The sequence below is a fragment of the Callorhinus ursinus genome, unplaced genomic scaffold (genome assembly GCF_003265705.2).
Source record: "Callorhinus ursinus isolate GAN/ISIS: 27379988/994484 unplaced genomic scaffold, GSC_fseal_2.0 scaffold12, whole genome shotgun sequence".
Lineage (NCBI taxonomy): Eukaryota > Metazoa > Chordata > Mammalia > Carnivora > Otariidae > Callorhinus > Callorhinus ursinus.
The window spans coordinates 72,398,687-72,425,140 of record NW_027397074.1 but is presented as its reverse complement, the minus strand read 5'-3'; the positions used below and the strand labels follow the sequence as shown (position 1 = coordinate 72,425,140).

The window sequence follows — 26,454 nt, the reverse complement described above, 5'->3', positions numbered from 1 at the left end:
GTTCTAGATGCTTTTCCTACATGCCATGGTAAAATTCACATTAGTTATGTTCCCGAATGGCTATGAAGCATCACAACATAAATTCCACAAAAATAGAAGGTATTTCAGCTAGTAACAGAATTAATACTACAAAACTAACACAAATACGACAATTTGAAGACACAAATGAATGTTCTAAGATCCTGTAAGTCCCCATTAGTAATGAAAGATTTCATTTGCTCAGCTGTCTCAGAAGTGAACAGGTGAGAGTTGGAAGCCACAGTGACAAGAGAAACAAGCAAAGACAAGAATAAAGGCGTCTTCAACTCCATCTTCCTGGCTGAAGCCTGAGGCAGCTACTACTGGTTGGTTATGTGAGGCCCCTACTTGTCATAAAGAGACCAAATAATACTGCTAGTGAATAAAATAATAAGAGTAAAATCTGAAGAAAATCAACACTACAAACTGTGGTAAATTAGTATTTCTTTCAGTCTGGAGAGACAATGAAGATCAGATTAGACCCCAAGGCATTTTGCTTCTAAGGCTTATGTTAACACAGTGGGACCATCAGCACCACCTCTCAGAGTGCACAGAGGGGGGAAATCAATTGATCAGCTCTCTTTTCAACTTAATGATTTTCATGATGACTTCCAGCAGACCTTAAATGGGACTAATCTATTTACACTAATAAAAGCTGAATCTATTCTGTACCACAGAGTGGATGGTAAAAACTGGCCGTGACGCAAATACCACTCAAAAGCAACATTTTTCATATTAACATAATTTGATATGATGAAGACGTTATGCTACCGCTTCCGGCTACACTTCCTTGGGAAACCAGCAAAAGGTTACGGGCAGTACTTTGGCTTTGGGCATCAGTGTAATTATCTCTAGCAAATCATTATACCACAGGCAGCTGTGTCTACCAGCCTTTGGTGAGACTCGCTGGGAGCTCCAGCAATCACTCAGCCTACCACAAACCGTCACCAGGAACCTTGCTGACACCAGAATCTAGATCATCCCGGTCCTATTGCCCGAATAGCAATACTTCTACACTGCTTCCTGTCAGAGGGTTGTCGAGGAACAAACAGCAAATTAAATACACTGCATTCCATGTAGCTTGCTTCCAGTGATCAGCTATAGCCAGTTGAACAGTGTTCCCCCAAAATTCTACACAGAACCTCAGAATGTGATCTCACTTGAAAATAGGGTCTTTGCAGATGTAATTACAGTAAGGACTGATATAGGATCAGGCTGGATTAAGGTGGGCCCTAAATGCAATGAGACCGTCCTTCTAAGACCCAGAGAAGGATGGAGACACAGGGAAGAAGGCCATGTCAGGATGGAAGCCCAGACACGCCAGGCCCACCAGAAGCTGGAAGAGGCAAGGGAAGGTCCTCCTCTAGACCCTCCGGAGGCAATGTGGCCCCTGGCTTCCAGAACTGTGACAGGAGACATTTCTGCTGTTTAAAGCCACCCAGGTGTGGTCATTTGTTATGGCTGGCCTAGGAAACAGATACACTAGCTTTAATGGTAATAAACACTGCATGTTACTTCTGCTGCTGAAGAACCATCAGTGGACAAACTCCAGGAAAAAGAGAAAGAGGTTAAAATAGTGTCATCACGTGCTGTCACGCTAGGGTGGGCAGGCAGGAAACAGGTTACTAGGTGGGTGCTGCAGTACAAAGGACAGGAGCAGGTAAACACAAATTCGTGAGGGGAGGAGATGCAGGGGTTTCTGAAATCGAGACAGATGGCAGGGGTGGGGGAGTCAGCAGAAGTCAGAATTCTGTAAAGGCGAGAGTGAATCAATGCTAAAATGCACACACGGGTGACATGGGGCGGGAAGGAGACACATTTTATAAACATTACTCCACCTAATCATTAGAAATAATTCCTGTGTTCCTTTGACACCCATTTTATTATTCTCGTTTTATAGAGGAGGAAAAATAGGTACAGAGAAATTAACAATTTGGTCCTGTCCACAGAGTTATCGGATGAAATGGCTGCGATGTAAAATCATTTGTATCTGATTCCAAGGCGTATGTATCAAAGTTGGTTCAAAGTATCAAAGACATACTTTGATATGACCTCTGTCAAAGGCCTGACTGATGGGGCGCCTGGGTGGCTCAGTCGGTTCGGCAACTGCCTGAGGCTCAGGTCATGATCCTGGAGTCCCGGGATCGAGTCCCGCATCGGGCTCCCTGCTCGGCAGGGAGTCTGCTTCTCCCTCTGACCCTCTTCCCTCTTGTGCTCTCTGTCTCTCATTCTCTCTCTAATAAATAAATAAAATCTTTAAAAAAAAAAAAAGCCTGACTGAATTCAAGAATGTCTCAACTATAATTTCGTATACACTTCCCCTCAGGGCAATAATTGATTCTATGGAGTAGAAAGATCCAGACCAGTGGCACTACTTCTGGCTGCATGCTGGGATCATCTGAGCATCTTACAGAACACTGAGGCCCCAGCCCCGCTCCTGATCAACTGAATTGAATCTCTGGGACGGGATCTGGGCAGGTGGTGTTTTCAGAAAGCTCCTGGGTGATTCTAACGGGTCCCGCTGCTGGGAACCACTGCCCTAAGCTCACAGGTAAGAGTGGCCAGTGCAGCTGGCTGAGGAAGAGACGGGTGTGGCGTAAGCTGGCAACTCTAGCCACATCACGTCTCGGAAGTACTCTGACAAACACTGGGGCAGTGAGGAAAATGAAAGAAAAAAAAACGCTTTAAATGTTTCAAGAATGCCTCCATTTTTACTTGCACAGCTTATGCTTTTTTCCTCCAATGATGTGGGAATTTGAGCCTAAGCATTAGGAAAGCTGCCTCTTCATCCCTGAACGAGCCAGAAAATGTAGGCTCATCCTGTGTTTGGAAAGAACTCTGTAAAATTCAGCAATGTGCTAGACTAGGAAGCAGCTTCTGCTGCCACTGCAAATATTGTTTTTACAATTTCTGGGCCTGTATGAAACAAAGCTGGATAGTTGTTGTTTTTTTTTTTAAGTGACTTCTCTTATTCACTGCAATGTTAAGAGCCCACAGTGTTAGCTCCCATTTCCTAACTTCCAGCTAGGCATGGTGGTGTGATACATTGCAACACTTCTAAAACTTCAGTCTCTATCAAAATTACTGGACCCGGTGGGGGCCGGGGCGGGGGGCTAGTTAGAACAAAGATTCTTGCAGGAACTTGCATTTCTCACCTGCTCAGGTGATGCTGATACCAACAATCCACGGACCACACTCTGTGTTGCACTGGTACAAACTAGTGCTTCCCAAACTCTAAATGTGCCTGGAAATCATACACCAATACTATACAAATACAGATCCTGACTCAGAGGTCTGAGGTTCTTTTCCACAGACCACTCTCTACGTAGCAAAGGTAGAGCATATTCCATTGGGGTTGGGGGAGAAAACTTTCCTTGTACCTTTGTTCACACGGTCGGATGCCCATTCAACAGTTTGACAGGTTAAAGACAAAACCCCTGAGCATTAGCCTTCTAACCCTTTTTCTGGATGGAGATGCTACAGAAGAAATAAATTAAATGACCTCCCCCAAAACTGAATGGGTGTTTCCTCATGTCTAAGGAACGAAAACTTTGTAGACTCCTATAGATGTATAAAGTAGTTGAAAGGATAACCACTTCAACTGACCGTTTCCATAGTTCCATGTCCAGAAAGCCAGAATGCTCATTTCTCTTCTCCTAAGAGATTTCCTTAATTTGAATCAGTGTGCTTTGCCTTGCAACAGGTGGAAGCCATTTCGGAAAAAAAAAAGGAGGGGGGATGGCAACAGAGGACTCAGACAATAAGACCACGAGGTATATTCAATCCTGCCTTCATGTGGATAGACAGCATCAGAGGAATAAGAACTGTAACATTTTAGTTTAAGCTTGCCAACAATCTTAAACCCACAACCACAAATCTTGGGGGAAAACATGCACATACATGTTCTTGTATTAAGGAAGCCATCATTAATTCATTCACTTTCAATCACTCAACCATTCACCCATTTATTAAATATTGAGTACCTCCTCTATAGTAGACACTCTTCTAGGAGCTGAATATTTAGGAGACAACCCTCTGCAAAAAAATATCCAAGCTATTTCATCTATTGGAAAGTACCTTGGGCACCAAGGTGAGATGATTGCTTCTGTGCTTTCACTTCTTTCTCTCGGAGGCAACATAGAGGAGTAAGAAATTTAGGGCAGTGTGTCCCGAACTATGGTGAGAACCCAGGCCAGGCCCACCAGCCCATCTGTTGTACATTGATACTTTTATAAAATACATCAAAAGCTGATTAATAAAAAAAATTTAGAACCACAGAGATACACAAAGCACAAGTCCCCCTCCTCCTTTTTTTGTTAGTTTCAACAGGCAATGTCAAATTCCTTTAAAAGGAGGGAGGGCGTCTAAAATGCTTACTCTCAAGTTCTGTGCATCTCACAGCGGACTGGTAACAAATAGCTTGCAGACAAGCATACTCCTCAGGCTACATTTTGAGTAGAACTCATTTAGACACTGGACTCCAGGGTTAGGTTGCCTGGGTGTGAATTACAGTTCCAGTACTTGCTAGCTATGTGACTGTGGGCAAGTTATTTAATTTCACTATTTCTCAGTTTCCTCCCCATATTAAGAATGCCACCCTCACAAACCTGTTGCCAATACATGTAAAACACAAGTCAACACATACCAAAGAATCAGAATCATGTCTTGGCTCATAAAAGTGTTAGCTGCTATCATTACTACTACCTATTAGTAGGAATACAATTGTTACAATTGCTACCATTATTACTACTGGTATGATGCGTATCATTTGGGGCCAATACCTGCACAGTTGTTTCACCTATAAAATGGTGTTTGTCATCTCCTCCTTCCTATTTACTTCCTTCCCTTCTGTGAATTCTGTGCCTGGACAGTGAAATTATGGATTCGAAAGCATGTTATCACCCATGGAAATGCCCCTTTGTAACAGACTGTCTATACCGCCCCAATGCCGTTTCAGAGAGGTAAGGACAGAGCGTCCTGGGGTTCTCTGCATCTGCACATCATCAAACAGATGAAAGCAGCGCTGAGACAGCTGTCCTTCCACTCTCCCCGGAGAACCCAGGTGTGCTGATGCTGTGTGACCCTGGGTGCTGCCTCAGGGCAAAGGCACGATCCTTTCTTCTCAGAGACCCAACGACAGTCTAGCAGCGGGAATGACTTTAAAGGACATTTTTTAAACTTCAAGTAATTGACTACCTAACCCACCTGCATCTTTTACACATATATGTATCTCTCCAAGCTCCCTTCTTAGCAGTTGTTTTGGATTCTCAGCAAAAATTTTTGAGAATTGTTTATTTTTTCTTCAGATTAGTCACCTACAATTAGCTGGGAATAAAAATGTTATGGTGACCAAAAAAAAAAAAAATGTTAAGGTGACATTTAAGGAACATTGAAACTTGACCATGGAAAATTATGTTTGAAAACAACTCTCAATGATTATAAAGCAAGAGAATGTCTCAAGATGCGAGAGGAAAATAACCATCTCATTACTTTTTCAATCTCATTACTCTGAGAATATTAAATTTATTGATATGGTCTAGCTAATTTACATTCTCAGAAAATAAAATTTTTATGAAGAAAGAGAGGGCAACAAAATAAATAAGAAAGCAGGTGTTTTGGTTGTGACAACAAATTTGGAGATTAATAAACTGAATGACTTTAGTTCAAAGATTTACTCACTTACACAGAATTCTATCTTGACCTGGTCAAAGAGAGGAGAGGTGAAGTTGGGAGTTCTCATCTATCCCTCAGAATGCAGTAATCGATTTAGAAAACAGAAGGCATTGTAACACTATGGCTGGTGACGAGGTTGGGAGTGATTTAATAAGGAGGCAGTAGGCTGCCCTGAGGTGTCTTATAGCTGGCAAAGTGTGGCCGTGACTTGGCTCTGATTATAGTCAACTAGTTATGAGTTGTAATGTGCTTTTGCTATTCAAGCTGAAAATTATCATGAACAATAAGTCAGCATCTTTAGTACGCAGATACGCTCCACAGTCCATTGTTGCCTTTGTTCTCTTTGGAATTCAGTACACTAAGCATATTAAAGTTGCTCTGCACAGCAGGGAGCATGACACCTCGGGGACAGAAATACCAAAAAGGTTTCCTGAATGAGAGGAAGTTAATGATATGGTCAGACCAAAGCTAGATACAAACAAGGTTTAGTCACTCTCCATTTCTGGTCTTCCCACGCCGACTCTGCAGTTATTTCTGACTCTCAAAGCTTATCCACTGTGTCTATTCATCCATCCATCTATCCATGCATGGATGCATTCGTTCAATAAATTATTTATCATATACCTTCCTGCTTACTGGTACTGTACTATGCTTCTGGAACTTACATTCTACTGGGAAAAGACAGGTAATAAACGAGTCAGAAAATCGAAGAACTAATAAATATGGTGGTGGTGTTACGACGAAAGAAGAATCAAAGTGTTCAAATAGTGACTAACTAGGGAGACTTATTCAGGATCTGGAGAAAAAAATGGAATTCCATGCATGATTCACATGAGGAAACATTAATGCAGAGATGGAATTACAGAGGTATGGGCAGAACTGAAAGAAGCAGTGAGGGATGGTGAGGTACCCAGAGACTAGTAAGAGCAGAAAGCTGTGATCAAGGGGAAGAAATGACATCACCAGAGCCCAGTGAGGGCTGGAGCTGTGGAGTGGGTGTCATCTGGCAGGACCTCTGGTTATGGAGGAAGGGGTACACCCACAGCCAGAACAATTATCCAAAGTGGAGAAGGAGGAGATAAGAAACAGCCCTAATCTCTTTCTTCTCTTACCTCTTCCAATCTGCCACTAGTGCTTCCTATCGGCAGAACCAGATCTTAAGTCACCTGGCAAGGGAGGTTTGGTGATATAGCCCAGGGAGTTCAGCTTCAGTGTTGGACTGGGTTGGGGTATCGGAGGGAGGGAAGAATGCAGAATAATCAGGGAAGGGGACCTACTTAGGTAGGATAGTCAGGAAAAGCCGCCCTGTGGAGGAGACATCTGAACTGGGCCTCTGAGAAAGTAGGTCCCAGTCACGCAAAGAGCCAGCGGAAGAGTAATCCAGTGGAGGGACAAGTGAGCACATGCCTTCGCCACTCTCCCTTCCCTGCACCCCATACTCAGTACAGATCCCTCACAAGGAACATATCTCACACAGAGCCAGATGATCCAAATGAAACTTTCCTACGTGTCATGCTATTATTCAGGTTCTGGGAGAGGCGAATGCCTCTATTCTGGTTTCTCAATACCACAGAACAGTTTGCTCATGAAAAAGAATGCTCATAACTAGAGCACTTGCCTATGAAAGGTCTAGCTAGCACTTGTATTAACTCTAAGGGACAAAGAAGGAAAAAGCAAGGAACACACATAGAAAGGCAGGTAAGGGCAAGCAACTAAAGTAACTGTAACTCCTTTCCATTTACACAACTTTCCTTTGAAGAGCTCAAGCCTTCCACACTTTGAGATATTCTCGAATCGTGCAACTTTTGTAAAAATATGCTATTGTGCCCATGATTCTCTCAAAGGAAGATACACTATAAAGATACAATAACAGTGTAATAATAGTTAATGTACATATATAATTTAAACTCATACTAATATACTTTTAGTTTCAGATTTACCTCCAAGTCACTGGCTAAAATGGATGTAAAATAAATACCTCAAGCCTATAAATCCAAATATCTGCTAACAAATTACTTCATTTCTGTTGCCTGGAAACCATTTCTTTATATAACCAAAGCAAAATTTTCAATATTAACAAGATCCTGAATTAAATGATCTGACTTTTAAAGGCCAGTTTGCTGGTGGGTTCAAATTCACTGTGAGTTAGCCGAGCTCTTTACAGTAAGTCTGCCCTAACAAAAAGGGTTTTCTTGTTGGTAGTTGAGGTTTGGCACAATAATTTCCTTCCCTGAAGTCCTTCATACTCTTGGTACATTCACAAGTGGATCAAGAATTCCCTTCAGGGAGAAGTTCCAGGCAAATAATGAGTTGCCTGCATGTTAATGAGACTCACCATCTTCCATATGCAAAGCCAACCACTTTTTTCTTAAAGATCTGAAGGAATTTCCATTATCTCTACATTAGTTCTAAATTTCCCCAGTGCCGGTTTAATTTATCTCCTCTTGTTTTGTCTCTGATGAATATGGAAACAGATGGTAATTCTTCTTTTTGTAATTTGTGCCTCTTGCCAAGTCAATGAAAACTGCTGACAAAAATAATTAAGTTCAAAGTATATTATTACCTGTAGGAGAGGCCGCTGCACCCCCATCACCTTCATGGTGTCTGCATTAGCTAGGATCTTCAAGGGGTCAGATGTTTTGGTGACTCCTTCAATCTCCTTGTTGATCTCTGCCAAGACCTGATTGAGGAAGATGTTTTTGATGTACACCGTGAGAAAGTCTCGAAGAGGGCACTGTTTGGCTGGGCCAAGTCCCAGGGCATGCTCGATCTCTTGAATAAATCTGGAGGACAACAGAAGAAAATGGTTGTCAAATATATCAGAAAAATACTTCTGGAAATCACAAAACACATATGGGTATTTCTAGCTTTGGCCTCTCTTTCCATGGAGAGGTGAGGGGAGATTCCCAGAATTCTTAACGAGAACAGGTCATCACTTTATTATTCATTTCTGTATTAGTTGTTTCTATTTTTCTGAAGTATTTCACTAATTGAATAAAAATAGGACAAAATAGAAAACATGACTTCTAAACTCAGGGGAAAAAAGGGAGACATCAAAAGATATTTGTATTAATTCAATAAGGAAATAAGAATACAAGAAGCGAAGGCAGGCATGATGAACAGAAAACAAATTACAACACAAATTTAAAAGCACACCCCCAAATACTGCATATTTCTCACTGAGATCTTTATATGTATAGACAGAAATGTTTTAAAAAAAGGGAGATTTGCATTTCCCTGATGATTAGTGATGCTGAGCATCTTTTCATGTGTGTGTTGGTCATCTGTCTTTTTTTTTTTTTTTTAAGATTTTACTTATTTATTTGACAGGAAGAGACAGCGAGAGAGGGAACACAAGCAGGGGGAGTGAGAGAGGGAGAAGCAGGCTTCCCACTGAGCAGGGAGCCCGATGCGGGGCTTGATCCCAGGACCCCGAGATCATGACCTGAGCCAAAGGCAGACGCTTAACGACTGAGCCACCCAGGCGCCCCGGTCACCGGTATGTCTTTGTAGAAATGTTTATTCAGGTCCTCTGTCCATTTAATAGGATTATTTGTTTTTTTTGGTGTTGAGTTGTATTAAGTTCTTTATATATTTTGGATACTAACCCTTTATTGGATATGTCACTTGCAAACATCTTCTCCCATTCAGTAGGTTATTTTTTTGTTTTCTTAATGGTTTCCTTTGCTGTGCAGACGCTTTTTATTTTGATATAATCCCAATAGTTTATTTTTGCTTTTGTTTCCCTTATCTCAGGAGACATATCTAGAAAAATGTCGCTAAGGCCAACGTCAGAGAAATTACTGCCTGTGTTCTCTTTTAGGATTTTTATGGTTTCAGGATTCACATTTAGGTCTTTAATTCATTTTGGGTTTATTTTTGTGTATTGTGTGTATGTAGGAAGTAGTCGAGGTTCATTCTTATACATGAAACCACAAGGAGATATCACCTCACACTTACTGGAATGGCTAAATCAAGAAGAAAAGAAACAACAAGTGTTGTCAAGGACATGAAGAAAAAAGAACACTTGTGCACTGTTAGTGGGAATGTAAATTGTACAGCCACTATGGAAAACAGTGTGGCATTTCCTCACAAAATTCAAAATAGTGATGCCATATGATCAATAATCCCCCTTCTGGGTATTTACCCAGGGAAAATGAAAACACTAACTCAAAAAGATATATGCACCCCTATGTTTATGCAGTATTATTTATAACAGTCAAGACATGGAAGCAACCTAAGTATCCACCAATAGACGAATGGGTAAAGAAAATGTGGTATATATATATATATATATATACATATATATATATATATATACACACACACACACACAAAGGTATTTATCTGCGAAAGAGAGTGGGGGAGCATAATTGGAGGGAGGGGCTGGGGGAGAGGCAGAAGCAGGCTCCCCGCTGGGCAGGGAGCCGGATGCAGGGCTCAATCCCAGGAAGATCATGACCTGAGCTGAAGGCAGACGCTTAACTGACTGAGCCACCCAGACGCCCCTATATATTTGATGGAATATTACACAGCCATTGAAGGAGGATGAGGTCATGGCATGTGAGACAACATGCACGGAACTGGAAGGTATTACGCTAAGTGAAGTAAGTTTAATCCTAACTCTAACTGAGAAAGACAAATACCGTATGATCCACTCATAAATGAAATCTAAAAAAGATGCGTAAACAAACAGAAAGCAGAATCAAATACAAAGAACAAATTGACAGTTGCTGGGGTGGGGGCGGGTAACTGGGGGGGGTGCAAAACAAGCAAAGGGGAGAGGGAAATGCAGCCCTCAGTTATGGAATCAGTAAGTCATGGGAACAAAAAGCAGAGCATATAGTCAGTGATATCTTAATAAGGATATAATGGATGGATGGTAGCTACACTTGTGGGGAGCGTAGTTTAATGTATAATCTTGTCAAATGGCTAAGTTTTACACCTGAAACTAATGTAACACTGTGTGTCAACTATACCCAAATTAAAAAAAAAAAAAAGGCAGAGGAGAGAGAGAGAATAAATGATACTCTTTTAATTCATGATGAGAAGTTGGGAGGTAAAGAAAGAGAACAGGAAGGGAAGTGGGGACAAAGGAGAACTTCAGCCTTATTTGTAACGATCTGTTTCCTTTACCGAGAACACGGAAAGCATAGAGAGCAGAATGTTAGTAACTGTCTAAACATAGACGAGGATGCAGATGTTTGTTACGTTCTTCTTTGTACTTTTTTATACCGGCTCTTCCTGCTTTGCATGGTTTTGATATGCACAGATTTCAGTTACTTCCACTTAGTTAAAAACACAGTCCCCCAGAAACAAGGTTTAAATTCCAGATACTACGTATACTAACTGTGAGTAATGGTATAAAATGAAAACTCTGCTACCTTTTCAGTCCCGAAATCTCTATGTAAATAACTGATGTTCAGCATGATCAATGGATCAATCATGGCACTTCTTTCAAAATCTGACAGTGATTGATAACTGCACATCTGTTATTCAGTTCATGTTCAGGCAGCAAAGCGTGTAGTTGCGTTGTGTCCCTGACTCCCAGTGATAAGCCCACGTGGCATTTTACAAAAATGGATAATTAAAAGAGGGAATTGACCAAAAAAGACAGAAGTACAGATAAAACAAACAGTGATAACATTGGGAGTGAAATTTGAATGGAATGTAAGTGGATTTATAGAAGAAACAGCTGGGAATGTTGACACTGTACCCCTTTAAGAGGCAAATGCAACCAGAGGGAAGGTGAACTTATCCACCTCACCAAGGAAAGTCTTTGTGGTGAAAGGGATGAAGGCATCCCAGAGGAAGTGAGGTGGCCCAAACTGCACACTAAAGGAACTCTTGAAGATATTTCATGAAACTGAAAGGTAAAGAATAAAATACTGGCAGATCCAGACTTAAAGCAAGTATGACATTTCACCAACACCTAGAAAAGATGCTCGCTGTGTATCGTAAAGTATACGATGAAAAGAAGGTAGCAAGCACTGTTCAAACTACTCTGAGGAAGATTTTAACAAATAAAACACTTCATTTATTAATGTTTCTAATGTCACAGAGTGCTAAGTATGTATTAGTTTTCTTAGTTTTTCATTTTTGGACATATTTACAACTGACAGGAAGGGAGTTTTTCATGTTTTGGCAAAAACTTGCTAAAGTTGAGAAACAATTGTGATTTTCCCCAGTGATTAAGACTGCTTTGCACGGTGATTTTTACATTTCCAGAATGCTATGCAAAGCAAGGACTGTGCTGTATTTTAAATTTTCTTCAAAAAAAAAAATGTAGAAGGGAAATGAAATGAAATGAAATCAAACGAAATAAAGACAAAAAGTGAATGATTAACTGGGAAGATATAGTTGCAACTTCTATCACAGATAAGTTAGAAAAAAAACAACAATTTAGTAGAAAAAAAATGACGAAGGGACAAAAAAGACAATTCATAGTAAAAGGAATACAATGGCCATTAAAACATGAGAAAAACTTAACTTTGCTCATAATGAAAAAAATGAAAAGTAAACTATACTGAGATGCCATTTTTTTTACATCCATGCATTGACCAGATTCCAAAAGTTTGAAAACATACTCTTTTGGCACAAGTGTGGGAAGAGGCATTCTAATGCATTTTTGATGGGAATGAAAAACGGTATGACCCTTATGAAGAGCAAGTCGGCATCATCATTCAAAATTATGAATGCATTTCCTTTTGACCCAGAAATCCCACTTGTAGGAAATTCTTCTGAGAGCCATATCTAAATATGATTACACAGATCAGTGTAGCAGTGTTTTTACAGCAAAAGACAGAACTAAAAAAAAAATCCATCATTTAGGGATTAATCAAAGCAACCGTGGTGTATCTACACATTGGAATACTGTGCGTAACCTCAATCCCCAAGCGTGGAAGCTTTGATGCACTAATGTGAACAGATCTCCAAGATAAATCGTTCAGTGAGAAATGCAAGCTGCAGATCAATGTGTATTTAGTGGTACTCATCACACTGACCTTTCTGTAAAAATTATACATCCTCATTTGTTTATTTTCTTATAAAGAAACCCTGGGAAGACTCACAAAGAAACTAATCAAAGGGAGTTCCTGCAGGAAGCAGGGGTGGGGTGGGGTCTGGAGAAGTGGGAATTAGACTTTTCAATTATAACTTTTAATAATCATCTTTGATTTCTTTAAAGATCAAATTGGCTTTATTCAACAATTTATGAATCAGACAGCAGCCCAGCTGGCAAAGAGAAAAGAGCTCTTATAATCATTGGATTTTTAAAGACTGTGAATATATTAGCTACTCAAATAACATTAAATTAGAAAATATAAAAAAATTACCTACACATACCAAAGAATGTATTTCATAAATTGCTTTCTGATTAGACCACATTTAAAGTTTTGGTGTATAAATGTTCTTTAAGTTTAGCTGTTTGATCTAATAAAGAGTCTCCTTTACTTAATAAATAAATACATCATGGCATGCAACTTAATGTTCCATTAACCTTTGGGTGTGTGTGTGTGTGTGTGTGTGTGTGTGTGTTTGCATCATGCGGGTGTGTGGTGGGGTGGAGGGAAGGGAGGGCTTATGTGTATAGGATTATCACAATGATAAAGTAAGCCAAACAATGTAGGAAAGAAAGCAGACATTGAAAAGCCAAGAGAAACCTCAATGAGCCTTCTTAATTGACTTTATCAACCTGGAAACGGAGTAAAGGCGTGACCACCAAACAAGATTTAATAAATCTTTAAGAAGGGATTGAGCGGAAGAAGGTGGGGAAAAATGAAGAAATAAAGGTGGAGAGTTAACCATAACTTAAAAATCTCCAAATCCCATATCCTGCAGCTTTGACCCCTTCTGACTCATCTAACCCTCAGAGAAATCCCTGCCCTCCCCCATCCCCCCAGGTGTATCTTGTTTTCTTTGGTCTGCCTCTAAAAGAAAACCACTGTTTTTAATTTGCTTATGAGTAACCACACCAAAGACCTCTTCATTTTATAATTTTCTGATATTATGAGACTCAATCATCAGAATCCCTCCTTTTTCTTTTCAATGGGACTTAGAAAAAGAGTTTTCTGAGGAGTACTTCCTACATTTTCAAAATCTTTATCATTTGTTAGAAACACATTTTTACTAAAGTGCTCCTAAACAGTGGCAGAAGGCTCTAAATTATCCACATTTTCTTTTTTTTTCTAGTCCTTTATTGGCCTTTGCTGTCCCCAACATATGAAACTGCTCTGAGCCACGCCCATGAAGGGGTGGAGACCCTATCACTTTCAGCTGCATGACTTTTTCCCAATACAAATCTCTTATTCCCTAGAGCATGCGCCATCAGTCTAAAAGGACACAGCCAGGCTGATGTCATCTCTAACTCGAGGGGACCCATGCAACATGTGTCCAAATCTGCGTTCAAAGCTGTGCGCATCCTCACTGTTTGTTTAGAAAGCATGAAACGTGTGCGAGAGAAGGAAAGAAAAAGAACACGGCTGTCTGATCAGCTCGCTTTTATTCTAATCAAAAAGGGGAAGCAAAAGGCATGAAATGGGCAAACTGCCCTTTCTTGGGCAGGAAGGACACAGAGGAGAGACTCCTGTAAGCAGCTGGAAGGTAAACGAGACTCACAGTCGCCACAGAGAGGAATAACTTGAGGGAAGCAGCGGGCCCAGAGCCCTCAGGTATTCCTGAGGCTGAATCTTGACCATACAGTGTTGGGGGGGTTATTTAGCCTCTCTTGATCTTTCTGCTGTATTCTGTAAAATGGATCTGATAACATAGATGACTGTTTTGTTGATTCAAGGAGGAAAATGAAAGTTAAGCACATAGCACAGAGGATGGCACATAGGAAATGCTGGGTAAATAAATGGTAGCAACTGTTTTTTGTGATTACCATCAGGATGTGAACCCTGATGAGGTTGGAGAGTAGAGGCAAATGGGACATATTTGATGATCTTTTTCACCTTGCTCTTTCCTTTTCCCATGCTTGCTCATAATTGGCAATTTGGACCACTAGATTAATACTTTATTATAGGAACAAACTGATGTAGGTATGACCAAAGCCCCATGTGGCCAAGGGTTAAGTGTAAATTGTTCACTTCTATATCCTCAGAGCCTAGTACTACTTACTCTATGGCTAGCACATAGTAGGTTCTCAGGAAATATTTGGTAAAGGGAGTAGTGAATAAAATTAACAGGTCCTTTAAATTCAACCCATAGTTCTTGAAACTAAGGTGTGACCACTAAGACAAATAATGCCCTCCTCCCAAGAATTGGGACTAGAGGTCCAAATAAAATATTTGAAAAAGAAAAATCATCCCATATCTCCACCACCCCAATGTTAACAGTTACCTCCTACTGAAAGAATGTTCTTGAGTCCTTGACCACATTCCCAGGGTTGTTGTTTTTTTTTTTTTTTTTTACTTTGTACAATATGGTTATTCACACGACTTTATATTCTGTTCTTCTGCAGAGTATTATAAACTCATTCTATCCCACTAATGAACACAACATTATTCAACCAAACATCTACTAAGGAATATTAATGCTGCCCTCTGGTTTTATGATAGATAATCCTACAGTGAACATCTTCGTTTTGCTTCTGTTGAATTATTCCCCCAAGTTACTGGAGTCGCTCCTCATTATTTTTCATGGGCGACTCTACATTTTATTTCCGCCAGATTCCCACAATGTACTGCATGGCTCCTTTTACCTAGTAAGTACTTGAAAATTGATCTGTTGAATGGGAGACAGGAGAGAGACAGTCAACGGTGTGGAGGCAAATCATCAAAAAGCTCAGTTTTTCCAACAACGCTCCTAATCAGTTCTATGGAAGTAAGAAAGCCCTGAATTTTTAACAGTGAAAAGAATCTCATTAGGAAAGAAAACACTTCAAAGTTAAGCTGGAACACAGATGGAACCCTGTCAAAGGGTATTATTTCATCTGGTGAAGTGCTTTCCCACTCGGGATTCCCATCCTGTGAACGACGAGAAGGCAAACACAAAGGCCAGGTACATCTGTGTGTATGGGAAGGAGGAGAAGGAGACTCAAAGGAAAGGAGCTACATAATGCCACATGGAGAGCATCTAATCACAGGATTTTGAGGAACCTTCTTCAAATCAGCCTCCTAAACCCAAAGCTGTAAAGTAGGATAAACCAAAAAACAAATGAAAGTAGGCAACAGATTCTCGTGGCACGTGAATGTCTAAAGCATGGATCTCATTTCCTAAATTCTAATATTGCTATTCGTAAATATTTAACCAGAGTTTTCTTTTCAGAATACCACCAACGAGGTGCCTCCAAAAATATGTCCATAGTCAGTACCTATATTTTAAACTTGCTCTTTCTTACAGCAAGTGTGTGGCCTTTGGATTGCATGTGGAAGTACACTACCTATATATGACCTAGTATTTTCCCAAAATTTTTATCTTGATTTGATTTCTGTCCAGGGAAATCACAAACTAATTAAAATTTCACTCAAGCTTCTTAAGCTCCGTGGGTAACCCAGGCTCCTCACCGCAAATTCTGTTTCATTGTAAAGCTCCATTTCTTCCATTTTATTTCAGCCCAGAATTACGGCTGCTACCAGCTGGAAATACCCTTGAACATGGAGGGCTATATTATATTTTAGAAGTTGCGACGGGAGCAATGATATTTATTCACTTGAATAAAAGTAGTTACTCACAGTAAATATGTATTCCTAACATTCACGCCTAGTGAGTTTTTAAAATTCTATGGCAAACATTAGCAGCAATGGGACAAGCTGATATGTACCTCCTGATAAGACAGAGAGCACTAACTACAGTGTCACTTCTCTGATATTCTTGCCAAAAATGCATAACTTGAACCCAGTCATGGGGAAACATCATCTTTCCATAAAACCAAAACACAAAATCAGAGGTGCAGATTTCAGAAAATTCACATTCCTCTGGCTTCTGGAGCACAGGAAATTCAGTCATGTCTCTCGCATGAACAGTATGTCATTTTATTGCTAATTCCATTTTTAATGTATACATTTGTATAGAATCTGTATCATACAACATAGGATATGCAATATACTAATTCTTTTCACTTTGATACTTCCTAACTTTGCTCTATGTTATCACATATATGTTTTGGTATTTTTGGCTGCATAATGCACACAAAACATTGGTCTGAAAGGCTTGAGGATTTTTCTCCTGATCCCATGCACTGGAACTAGGAGAAATGTGTAGAGAGACTTATCCCTCTGACCACATACATTCTTCAGCATCTCTCAGCATTATCGGTTCTACTACTGCACCTTCAAAGCTAGACTCTCTGCACAGATGTACCATGCTTACCTCTACCAAGAAGTTCTGAATCTCTTCCACTACAAAATAGCTTTAAAGCCATTAAAAAAAACCCGGAACCGTCTTCGTCCCTTCATTTTAGTCCACGGTTTCTATGTGAAAAGTTGCATGATATTTGCAGGCCTGCATGAGCTCTGCTTAACTCGTCAAGCATACTCAAAGGTAAGTCCCCACAGCACCACTCACTGTGTGACACTCTACCACCACATTTCATAATGCCACACGACAGATATGTACAAATGCATACGTTAAAAACTTAGTTCACAATCAGTAATGATGCACGGATCATGACAGAGACATGGAATGAGTTACTTGTGCTTTAAAAGCCAGAATTCTGAATTTGAATTTTCTGAAATCTGCACCTTTGATTTTGTGTTTTGGTTTTACGGCACAAATGCAAACAAAAGCGGTGACAACAACCCTACTGCATGAATGACGTGGGCCTTACAAAGAGAAAATAAAACTACAGTTCCCCCCAGATCCAGTAAATAGAAAGAATCTTTGGACACACATAGAATGGAACACTGAGGGCCAAATGCAGAACTTTTCTGCAGAAATCTGAGGCCTTGGGAAATGACACCAAGCAGCACTGATAACAGAGTCTTGCATACTGACGACCCTGTGCTGCACTGGATTCTAAGAGAAATAGTAGACTTTTATGAGAGCACAGTATACTCAAAATCCCTGCCATGCTTGATTTGTATGAAAAACAGCGATGTATAACCCATAATAGAACCCATTCCCAGGCATGAGCCTATCCTTGCACAAAAAACTGTAACCAGTTAGATGGGAGTACTAAGGTAAGTGGGCCTTCAGAATCAAACCCCAGTTGAGGCCACACAAAAGGCCAGAAAGAGCTCAGTGCACACAAAGAAGCTGCCCAGCAAGCATGACTCCTTTAAGACATATTTCGTATGCACTCACTTATTCTCAGATGTGACATTTAAGGCACAGAACAAGCTAAAACAACTTGGGGGGGAAAAAGAAAGAACGAAAGAACGAAAGAAAGAAGCCTCACAGGAATTGATCGGAGATATATTCAACTTACTTGGATTATCTGACTCAAAAAAAGATCATTTGGAAATGATTTACAAGGTACTCATTCAGAAACAGTAGCAACAGGCATATTTCAGACCATAAATCAGTGGAACATGAAAACCGAAGAAAAATCCATAAAGGTTAATGCACTTTGGAGCGCATCTGCCTCTTAATTCATGGGAGTAAGTCATCGGCACATCAGGAAGAGGCTCCCCCAACAGTCCGTAATTGTTCATGCTGAGTCTAACTACTATCTGTGCCTTTTGTATATAAAGATTTTCTGGGTAAAAGTGCAAAATAAGCTCATCATTGCAGAGCCCAATCATGTCCTCAGCCCATACCCCTAGGAGACAATTTGCTGAACTAATGAAATAAAAAGGGATTTGGGTGCTCTTATTTGTAATGAGTAAAATCATGCCTAGCACTACAGGAAAAAAAGAGGTAAAAATCATTAAGTAAAGGGAGAAAAGAAAATTATCTACAAAATTTGAACTCCGCAGGCTTGTAAACAAATTTAACTTTAAAAAAATCTTACCATGAGTACACTGTAAGTGATTTGTGACTGCATTTAAGTGTTCCCTCCAGACTGAAAAGCACTTTAGGTAAAATGAAGTAAGCCTCTTTAAAATGACAGCTGTTTAAATTTTTTAAGCATATAATCTGGAAATTGAAGTAATTCAAACTCTAACCCTTAATAGCAAGCAATCTTCTTTTTTAATGAAAAAAATGCATGTAAAGAAATTAATAAGGGCTACCGATCTAAAACTGAGGCAAAATGATAATCCCGCTTTGCCAATCGGCCTGGAATGCTGTTTTTAATCCCTTCTACTTATTTACAGTCAAGAAACTTCTCCTTTGTGGGTGTATATATATATTTTACAAAAGATAAGGCTGTCTGAAAAATTTTCAAGATATTACAAAATGTCTATCATATCACCTGGAAACTTACATGTAATGTATTAAACATGTTGTATTTTAGGGGTTCTGTATCAGTTTGGCCTTAGATATTCTAATGCAAGACACAGGGGAATCTGGCAAATCTTCTACCTATTGCTGTCAGTAGGAGCTCCATTAATAATTGCTTACATCCACTCAGCTCTTACCATGTCCTGATTGAAGAGCTTTATATAGATTCTTTTATGCAATTCTCACAATAACTCTATGAGGTCTGCACTATTGCTGTCTGATTTTACATACAATGAAACTGAGCAAGTGAAAAAAATATTATTAGCTGACAGTTACATTGTGCTCATAATATGCCTGAACTGTTTGAAGCAACCACTATGCTTTGCTTCACTTATTCCTTACAATGCTACAAAGAGTACTTTTATAATTGCTATTTGGAAGAAGAAATGAAGGCATAGAAAGATTAAGGACTTTCCCAAGGTCATACAGCTATAAGTGATGGGGCCAAAATTTGAACTTGGGCAATTTGGCTCCAGAGGCCATGCTGGACTTAACCGCCACTCGATACAATGTACTCCTCTAAAACCACTGCCTCCCAAATGTTCACCCCCAGGGTTAGGACTCCTGAAGGGAGCTGGTAAGGGGAAGACAATCAACAGAAGTCCACGTGAAAAGTCCTAGAATGTGCTGACAGAGTGGAAGCTTGCCTGGACTGAGAGAACCTTAATGTTGCTAAATACAAATATTCGGATATACATACCAAAGACCCAATTATTTCTCTTGAAATACAGTTTAGTCTTATGTCCAGCCCTGACTTCTTCCCTCAAGATCCTGATCTGTATTGTTTTTTAAATATTTTATTTATTTGAGAGAGAGAGAGAGAATGAGACAGAGAGCACGAGAGGGAAGAGGGTCAGAAGGAGAAGCAGACTCCCCGCCGAGCGGGGAGCCCGATGTGGGACTCGATCCCGGGACTCCAGGATCATGACCTGAGCTGAAGGCAGTCGCCCTACCAACTGAGATCTATATTTTTAATCTGTTAGGTATTCCAACTGGATGTCCTTTTGACAATTCAAACTGTCTCTGAAATGGAACTCTTCACAGCTGCCCTCCCACTATTACTTCATTTCTCTCCCTCTATGTTCTCTTTTTGGTACTATTCCTTGTTCTGGTTACCCCGGTGCAAACTTAATCATCTTTCACTTCTTCCTCTCTTATTTTCAGCCTTGCTACTCAGGAAAGCAGCTTCCGGACTTAGAGGCCTTCTCTTTATATGATCTCTTATGGTCATGCATTCATTCATGTGTCCATTTCTTCATTTATTTAAGCAAGTATTTGCGGAGTGCCTACCTTATGTCGGGTAGTGTTCTAGGTTCTAAAGCCTCCACGGCGAAAGAATCATGCCCCAGGGACTATCACTGACACAGCTAGGGTAGGAATGGTGCCATCTCAAGCAGTTTTGTGCTGGAGGCCTGAACAGACATTTCTGTGCCTCCATTTGTTAACATCCAGCACCATAATTCAGGCTTTTATTAAATTAGATGACGTAGATGATGTAGATGGATGGACAGAACTTAATATAAGGCAATTTCTTTTCCAGGCCTTCCTAAAACAATTTCCCAACTGGTGTCTCCATCTTTAGTCCCTTTAGTCCCTTCTTTGTCCAACTGATCTAAGGAATAGTTGTTACAGTAGTCTAAGGCACAGAGTATCTAACTGCTTGCAGCTTCCTCAGTGTGCCCTACTCCCTCTTGCTTCCAGGTCTTTGCCCATGCTGGTCCATCTGCTAGAACACTTCCCTCTGTACCCTTTCCCCCCAACAGTCCTACAGCCACCAGCTTAAATACTACTTCCAGAAGGCCTTGCCCCTTGAGTCTATGTTGAATGCCCTTTCACTTTGCCCCCACAGTACCGTACGTCTACAGAATATTCCTGCTGAGGTGTCTGTATTCCCTGCTAGTTTCTAAACATCCTGAGGAGAGGGAATGTGTCTTGTTTATTGTAGTCAGTGTTTAGTACCCAGGAGGTATCAAGAAATAAGTCCAATGTATTTGTACTTCCACTTACCAGCAAACTTTGCTTTCTGTGTATTCTTTGCATTAAAAAAAAAAATCCTATGGCTTTTCCCATGATGTCTACGTGGTCTACTTTTAGTGCAATCCATTTTCTAAACTGTGGTATATAAGCTAGAGTGGAGGCTTGAGAAGCTGTCATTTTTGCTACAACCTTCCTTCAAGGGCCAATTCAAAGCCACTCGCTCATAAAGTTTTCCCTGATCTCTTTATTTTTTTTTTTTTAAAGCAATCTCTACGCCCAGCGCGGGGCTTGAACTCACAATCCCGAGATCAAGAGTTGCGTGCTCTACTGCCTGAACCAGCTAGGCACTCCCCCACCCCAATCTCTCTCAACTACTTTATTAATTTGAAGTAGTTTACTTCATTACATAGTGTTAGTTCCTTTCTCCCTATTTATTTTCTCTCTCTTATTAGAATTAAGCTCCTTCAGAGTAGCAACTGTGCTTTGTACATTTTTGAATCATACTTGAAGCACTTAACCCTATGTCAAGTATAGTGGACACAGTTAATGTTTTAAAGAAATGGTAATATTATGTTTCTAACACAACTTACTTAGGTTTTATCTTGAAAGGCCGGTGCTTTTTTTTTTTTTTAAGATTTTATTTTTCGAGAGAGAAAGAGTACGAGTGTGGGGAGGGGCAGGGAGGGAGAACCTCAAGCTGACTCCACACTAAGTGGGAGGGAACCCCTGACATGGGGTTCGATCTCACAACTGTGAGATCATGACTTGAGTTGAAATCAAGAGTTGGATGCTTAACTGACTGAGCCACCCAGGTGCCCCTAAAAGCCAGTGCTTTTTAAAAGGATTACAATGCATAGATTATTATAAGGCTATGTTCTGGGGAATAAATATGGCTGGCCAAAAAAGTAGGAAAAAAAAAAAGAACAGATAAAATGAAAGAAAAAAGAGAAGATTGTGAAGATAAATGATGTATGCATTATGTTAAATTACTATTTTTTTAGGCATTTTAAGGCAACCTATTAGCAAATCAAAACCTGTTTACATTCCTGGTAACACAAAATTTAGTGAATCTGGCCTAATTTAGTGAATACTGCTTGGGCATCACTGATGGAAGTCAGAGACTGAAAGCATTTCATGTGTCAAAAACATGAATTGTGAGCCTGCTGGGATAAAATTACACTATATGTTTGCTGGGAGAAACAGGCTGGCCACTTGGTTCTCTCCTTCACTATTCCTGAAAAAGATGATTTCATTACATTTAATAAATGAATGTTTTGGAAAACTCAGTTTGAATTATCTCTAATGAACCTATTTGGTAGCTAAGCTTGTTCCTGAACTTAGCTTATGATGATTTCTTAACCCACTCTTGTTGTTTATTATCACTTGATTAACTGCCACCCTGAATGCAAAGGGCTCTAAGTACCTGGAAAACAGTGAATGATCCCCTAGTCAATGATTTGGATATCTATGAGTTATAGACAGCTCTTGTTCCCTAAACTTTTCTACTTTTATCCCTTTTGTTCACATACTTATTTCAAAGAAGCCACCATGGTCTTCTCATTGGTTCCCTTCTCTGCGTCCACACTTTCCCAGACCTGTATCTATAATGATCTTGCAACAATACTCACAAAGTTATTTTCCATAATGGCTCAAAGTTCTCCTCAAATTTACCTCCCACAGAGCTCTTTCCTATTTGGAAAAGAGTTTCTGCTTTCTGGAGTCTCCTCTTGGCCATCTATTATCCTATCACACTCGAGAGAGGCTTTCAACATCACACAATGAGGCGGAGTAACAGCAACTTAACACTGATCACTTTTAAGCCATCTTAGCTGCCATTCTGTTACTTTACCTCCAGGAGCCTCAGACTCATGTCCTTCTTTATAGTTAATTTCATCAATAGGTCCACTTACTGGATAGGAATTAAAGACTTTATAATTCCTACCATTCTGTTTCATTCAAGTTTTTATATCCCTGGGAAGGCTAAATCAGTGTTAAAAATTCTGCTAACAAAGCTGAGCAGCAGAAAAGTATAGATAATTACATTTGTACGTGGAATAATACAGAAAAAAAAATAGCCTCCTGCTAGCTGATTACTTGTAGGTGAATATCTATCAATCATATAGGCATTAAGATGATGGAATACACAACATTTCCAAAGAAAAACTAGACCCTATTGAAGAATTTCGACTACAATATAACTGATATTCCTCTGGATTCTATTGATGACAAATACCTAAAACACACAGAAGACAAAACAACTGCCCACCAGTCAGTGTCTGCAATCAGGTCACTCTGCTCAGTGAATTTATACTCTTGGGCTTACTGTTGCTACTAATTACAGCTGAATATGCAAGACACAGAAAAAGCCCACAGAAAGAACTTCAAACATAAAAAAAAGAAAAATCAATGTAATCCTGGTTTCATCTGAGATGTGTTTCCTATTTTCAAAGCGATGGAAAAAAAAAGGTAAGGAATATATGTTTTATCGCAGCACACAAAGGAAGTACATCTTAATGGAAAAAATTATTCCAGAAAACTATCTGGTCTCATATAAAACCTGTGAAAAAATTTCTAGCTCATCAGACTGACAGCCAGTTTTTTTTGGACAGTTTATTTTCAATATGGTAGTATACATAAAATTGCCCATTTTTATGAAGTCAATGATGTAAAATTATGGCCACAAGCATGATAGTCAAGAGGCATAAGAGTGAGGTTTGCATATAACAACTATATATTCAGGTTGTCACTTACTTATTAATACCTTTTAGTCATTTTTCCCACATGCATATTTTGTTTGATCAGCTATATATGTAACAAGCTCCTCTTGCACAGGAGGTATTCATGTATTCTCTCTCCTTTTAAAAAGCATGCAGCAGCATACCTTTTAATCTTTGTTTTTGACAAATTTTTGGCAATAATCCTTCATGCAAATTCCCAGCAACAATCTGAAATACAATGGGAAACCTCCCAAACATTTAACTAATTAATTAATTCAGCTAACATTTACTGACCATGTATAAGCCATGCCCTACAAGTTAGGGATGAAAAGTCCTCTAAGTCAAGAGGAAAGAGATGATCTCTCTTAGCACATGTTAGCACTTACAAAGGACTTTCACATACTTGAACCTCACTCTGCTTTGGGGGCTGGTTTGACAGTGATAGTTATTTCCATTTTACAAATGAAGAAATTGCAGTTCAGACAAGATAAGTAATTTGCTGAAGGTCACACTGCTATCAAGTTTTAAGACTGTGTCTTGAACCTAGATCTGGCTCCTAATTAGCTCACCATTCTTTCCTCTGTACTATATCCCAAACTGGCAGAGCCCGTATGGATAGAAATTCAGAAGAAAGCAAACTATATGGTCACAGATTCAATGATTATAGAAAATTTCCCAATGTGCTCATTTCCAAAGATGGAAAGGCATATTTTTCGTAACTAAGTTCTAGATATTTTGGTAGTTTAAAAAACATTGGGAAAGTCAAATGCATACGACTGTGTTGGAAAAATGAGTGGGCAAAATGCATGCATAAAAAAGAGTGAGGTGACAGCTCCTCCTTACTGGTGTGTCTGCCTCTACAGGAAGGGTCACAGAGTGTGTTATGACCTGACACCAATACCAAACACAGGCCCGAGCAGCTGGGAGAGATCTGGAATTTTATGAGACTCAATCACAATGTTAGGCCAAGTACAAAATCTGCATCTTTTGCCTCTTGGTTCAACGTTCTATTCTTCAATGACAAAAGTGAAAGAGTAATTAGACTATGTGGGTTTCTCTTTAACCTGGTTGGCCATTTCTTCTAACAGCACAATTACCCTGCTAATGAGATTACATTTGGTTTAACTAGAGGATTATTTCACAGCAGAGCCCTGCTGACTCCAGTTCCCAAAGGCCCCATCGTTCTGTAGATGCGCCCATCTAACATTCGTTTGTCTTAATGAAAGCCAGACGTAAAAATTGGGCCTGCACAGTTGCGGAAAACACAAGGGCTTTTGTTTATATTGAAAAAGAGCCTCATTTAGTCCATCTGAATCTTCCTAATACCCAGTGAAATATTTATTAATGAGTATTAGCACAGCAAGCCAGAAAGTCTTATTTGCATTAATTTAAACCATAAATAATTGAAGGTAGATTTCGTTCCTTGAGTCACGGATTCAGAAAAAATCCTCAATTGCATGCTGCATAAGAAGAGACCATTAGCAAAGTAAAATGTATTAGAAATTGAGGGTGGTAGATATTTTGCCTACCCTTGGACTACATGGATCATTTCTCAATATAGAATTCATTATCCTGCTTTTAGTCACTTCTGTAGAGGTGACAGGACAGGACAGTAATTTTTTCTAATTTCTGTCAGTCAGGACTGTAGGGAATCTATCTGTGCTATTCATCAGGTTGGACCAGAAATCAGTTGAGTATATCTGTGTATCCACGCATTCACTCACACAACAAACATTAAGTGTGCTAACTATATGTCAGGTACCACTCTGTATGAATAAAATATAGACAAAACGTAGTACTTGCTCTTAAGAGAACTCAGGCTAAAGCAACGTTGAATCCAAACCACAATCCACGCCCTATTAGTGGTCATGAAACAAAATTAAAAAGTTGCAGTCAGCATTGAGAGAGACAGGGAGGTGGAGGGGGACTTGGTGATTTGTTTACATACCTTATCCCTCAACATGACTTAAATTCTTTGAGGGTAGGATACTGGTCAGCTTTATCAGTATCTTCCCCTCAGTGCCTGGCATAGACGCTCAATGCAAGCCTCCTGCTTAAAGTGGTAAATTAAGGCAGCTTTGAAAATGGCCATGCTATAAACCAGCTACCTGAGGGTGGCGTTTAGCTGAGCCTATGTGAGGAAAATATATATTCATTTGCTGTTGGCCAGTGTTCATGGTCGTTTTATACTTTCATCTTCTCTATCCATGACAATTTGAGCTAACTTCACTTGTGCAAGCTCTAGTCAACTCACAGTTCAAAGTCTCTACCTTTAGGAAGTGTGGAGAAATTATAAAGAGTATTGCTGCTAAGACAAACTGTGCCTCTTATTGGCTGGGCATACACTGGTGTAGGGGGAGGGAAGTAGGCCTGTTGATTATTCATGAAGAGCGAATATAACACATTCAACCAACAAGAGAACATCAGCATGAGGGGATGCTAGTAAATAATGTCTAGCTCACAGCCAACAAGAAGAAAATCATTGCCAAATACAGTCCATGTCTCTCATCTCATTGCCCTCCTTGGAAATGAGCATAGGGGTAAATAGCATTGTTAAGAAAGTGATAATGAGTGAAGAGAGAGTCACCTTCATGCTCTCAAGTCACCCCGGTCCCACATGCCAAGTCTTCACCCTCTGCCCTCACTGTGGTACGGTATCTGGTGGGTGTCTGTCATGCAGGTCGTGGCTCTTGGCCACTGGCATACGACAGTTCTTGTTTTCATCTGAAGAAAGATGGGCTTGATC

General features: G+C 39.8%; 1 protein-coding gene and 1 long non-coding RNA gene across 3 annotated transcripts in view; one reads left to right on the top strand and one right to left on the bottom strand.

The window, feature by feature from the left end:
• The window catches only part of EXOC4 (exocyst complex component 4), a 728,355-nt gene that overhangs the window by 194,998 nt on the left and 506,903 nt on the right, over positions 1 to 26,454 (bottom strand). The window contains exon 11 of the mRNA XM_025854871.2: positions 8,255 to 8,474. Coding sequence (XP_025710656.1) covers positions 8,255 to 8,474 — 220 coding nt within the window. The remainder of the gene's footprint in view (positions 1 to 8,254; positions 8,475 to 26,454) is intronic.
• LOC112810981 (uncharacterized) overlaps positions 9,045 to 26,454 on the top strand; it is a 64,302-nt gene continuing 46,892 nt past the window's right edge. For both annotated transcript variants that reach the window (XR_003204927.2, XR_003204928.2), the window contains exon 1: positions 9,045 to 9,190. This is a non-coding gene — a long non-coding RNA (uncharacterized lncRNA). The remainder of the gene's footprint in view (positions 9,191 to 26,454) is intronic.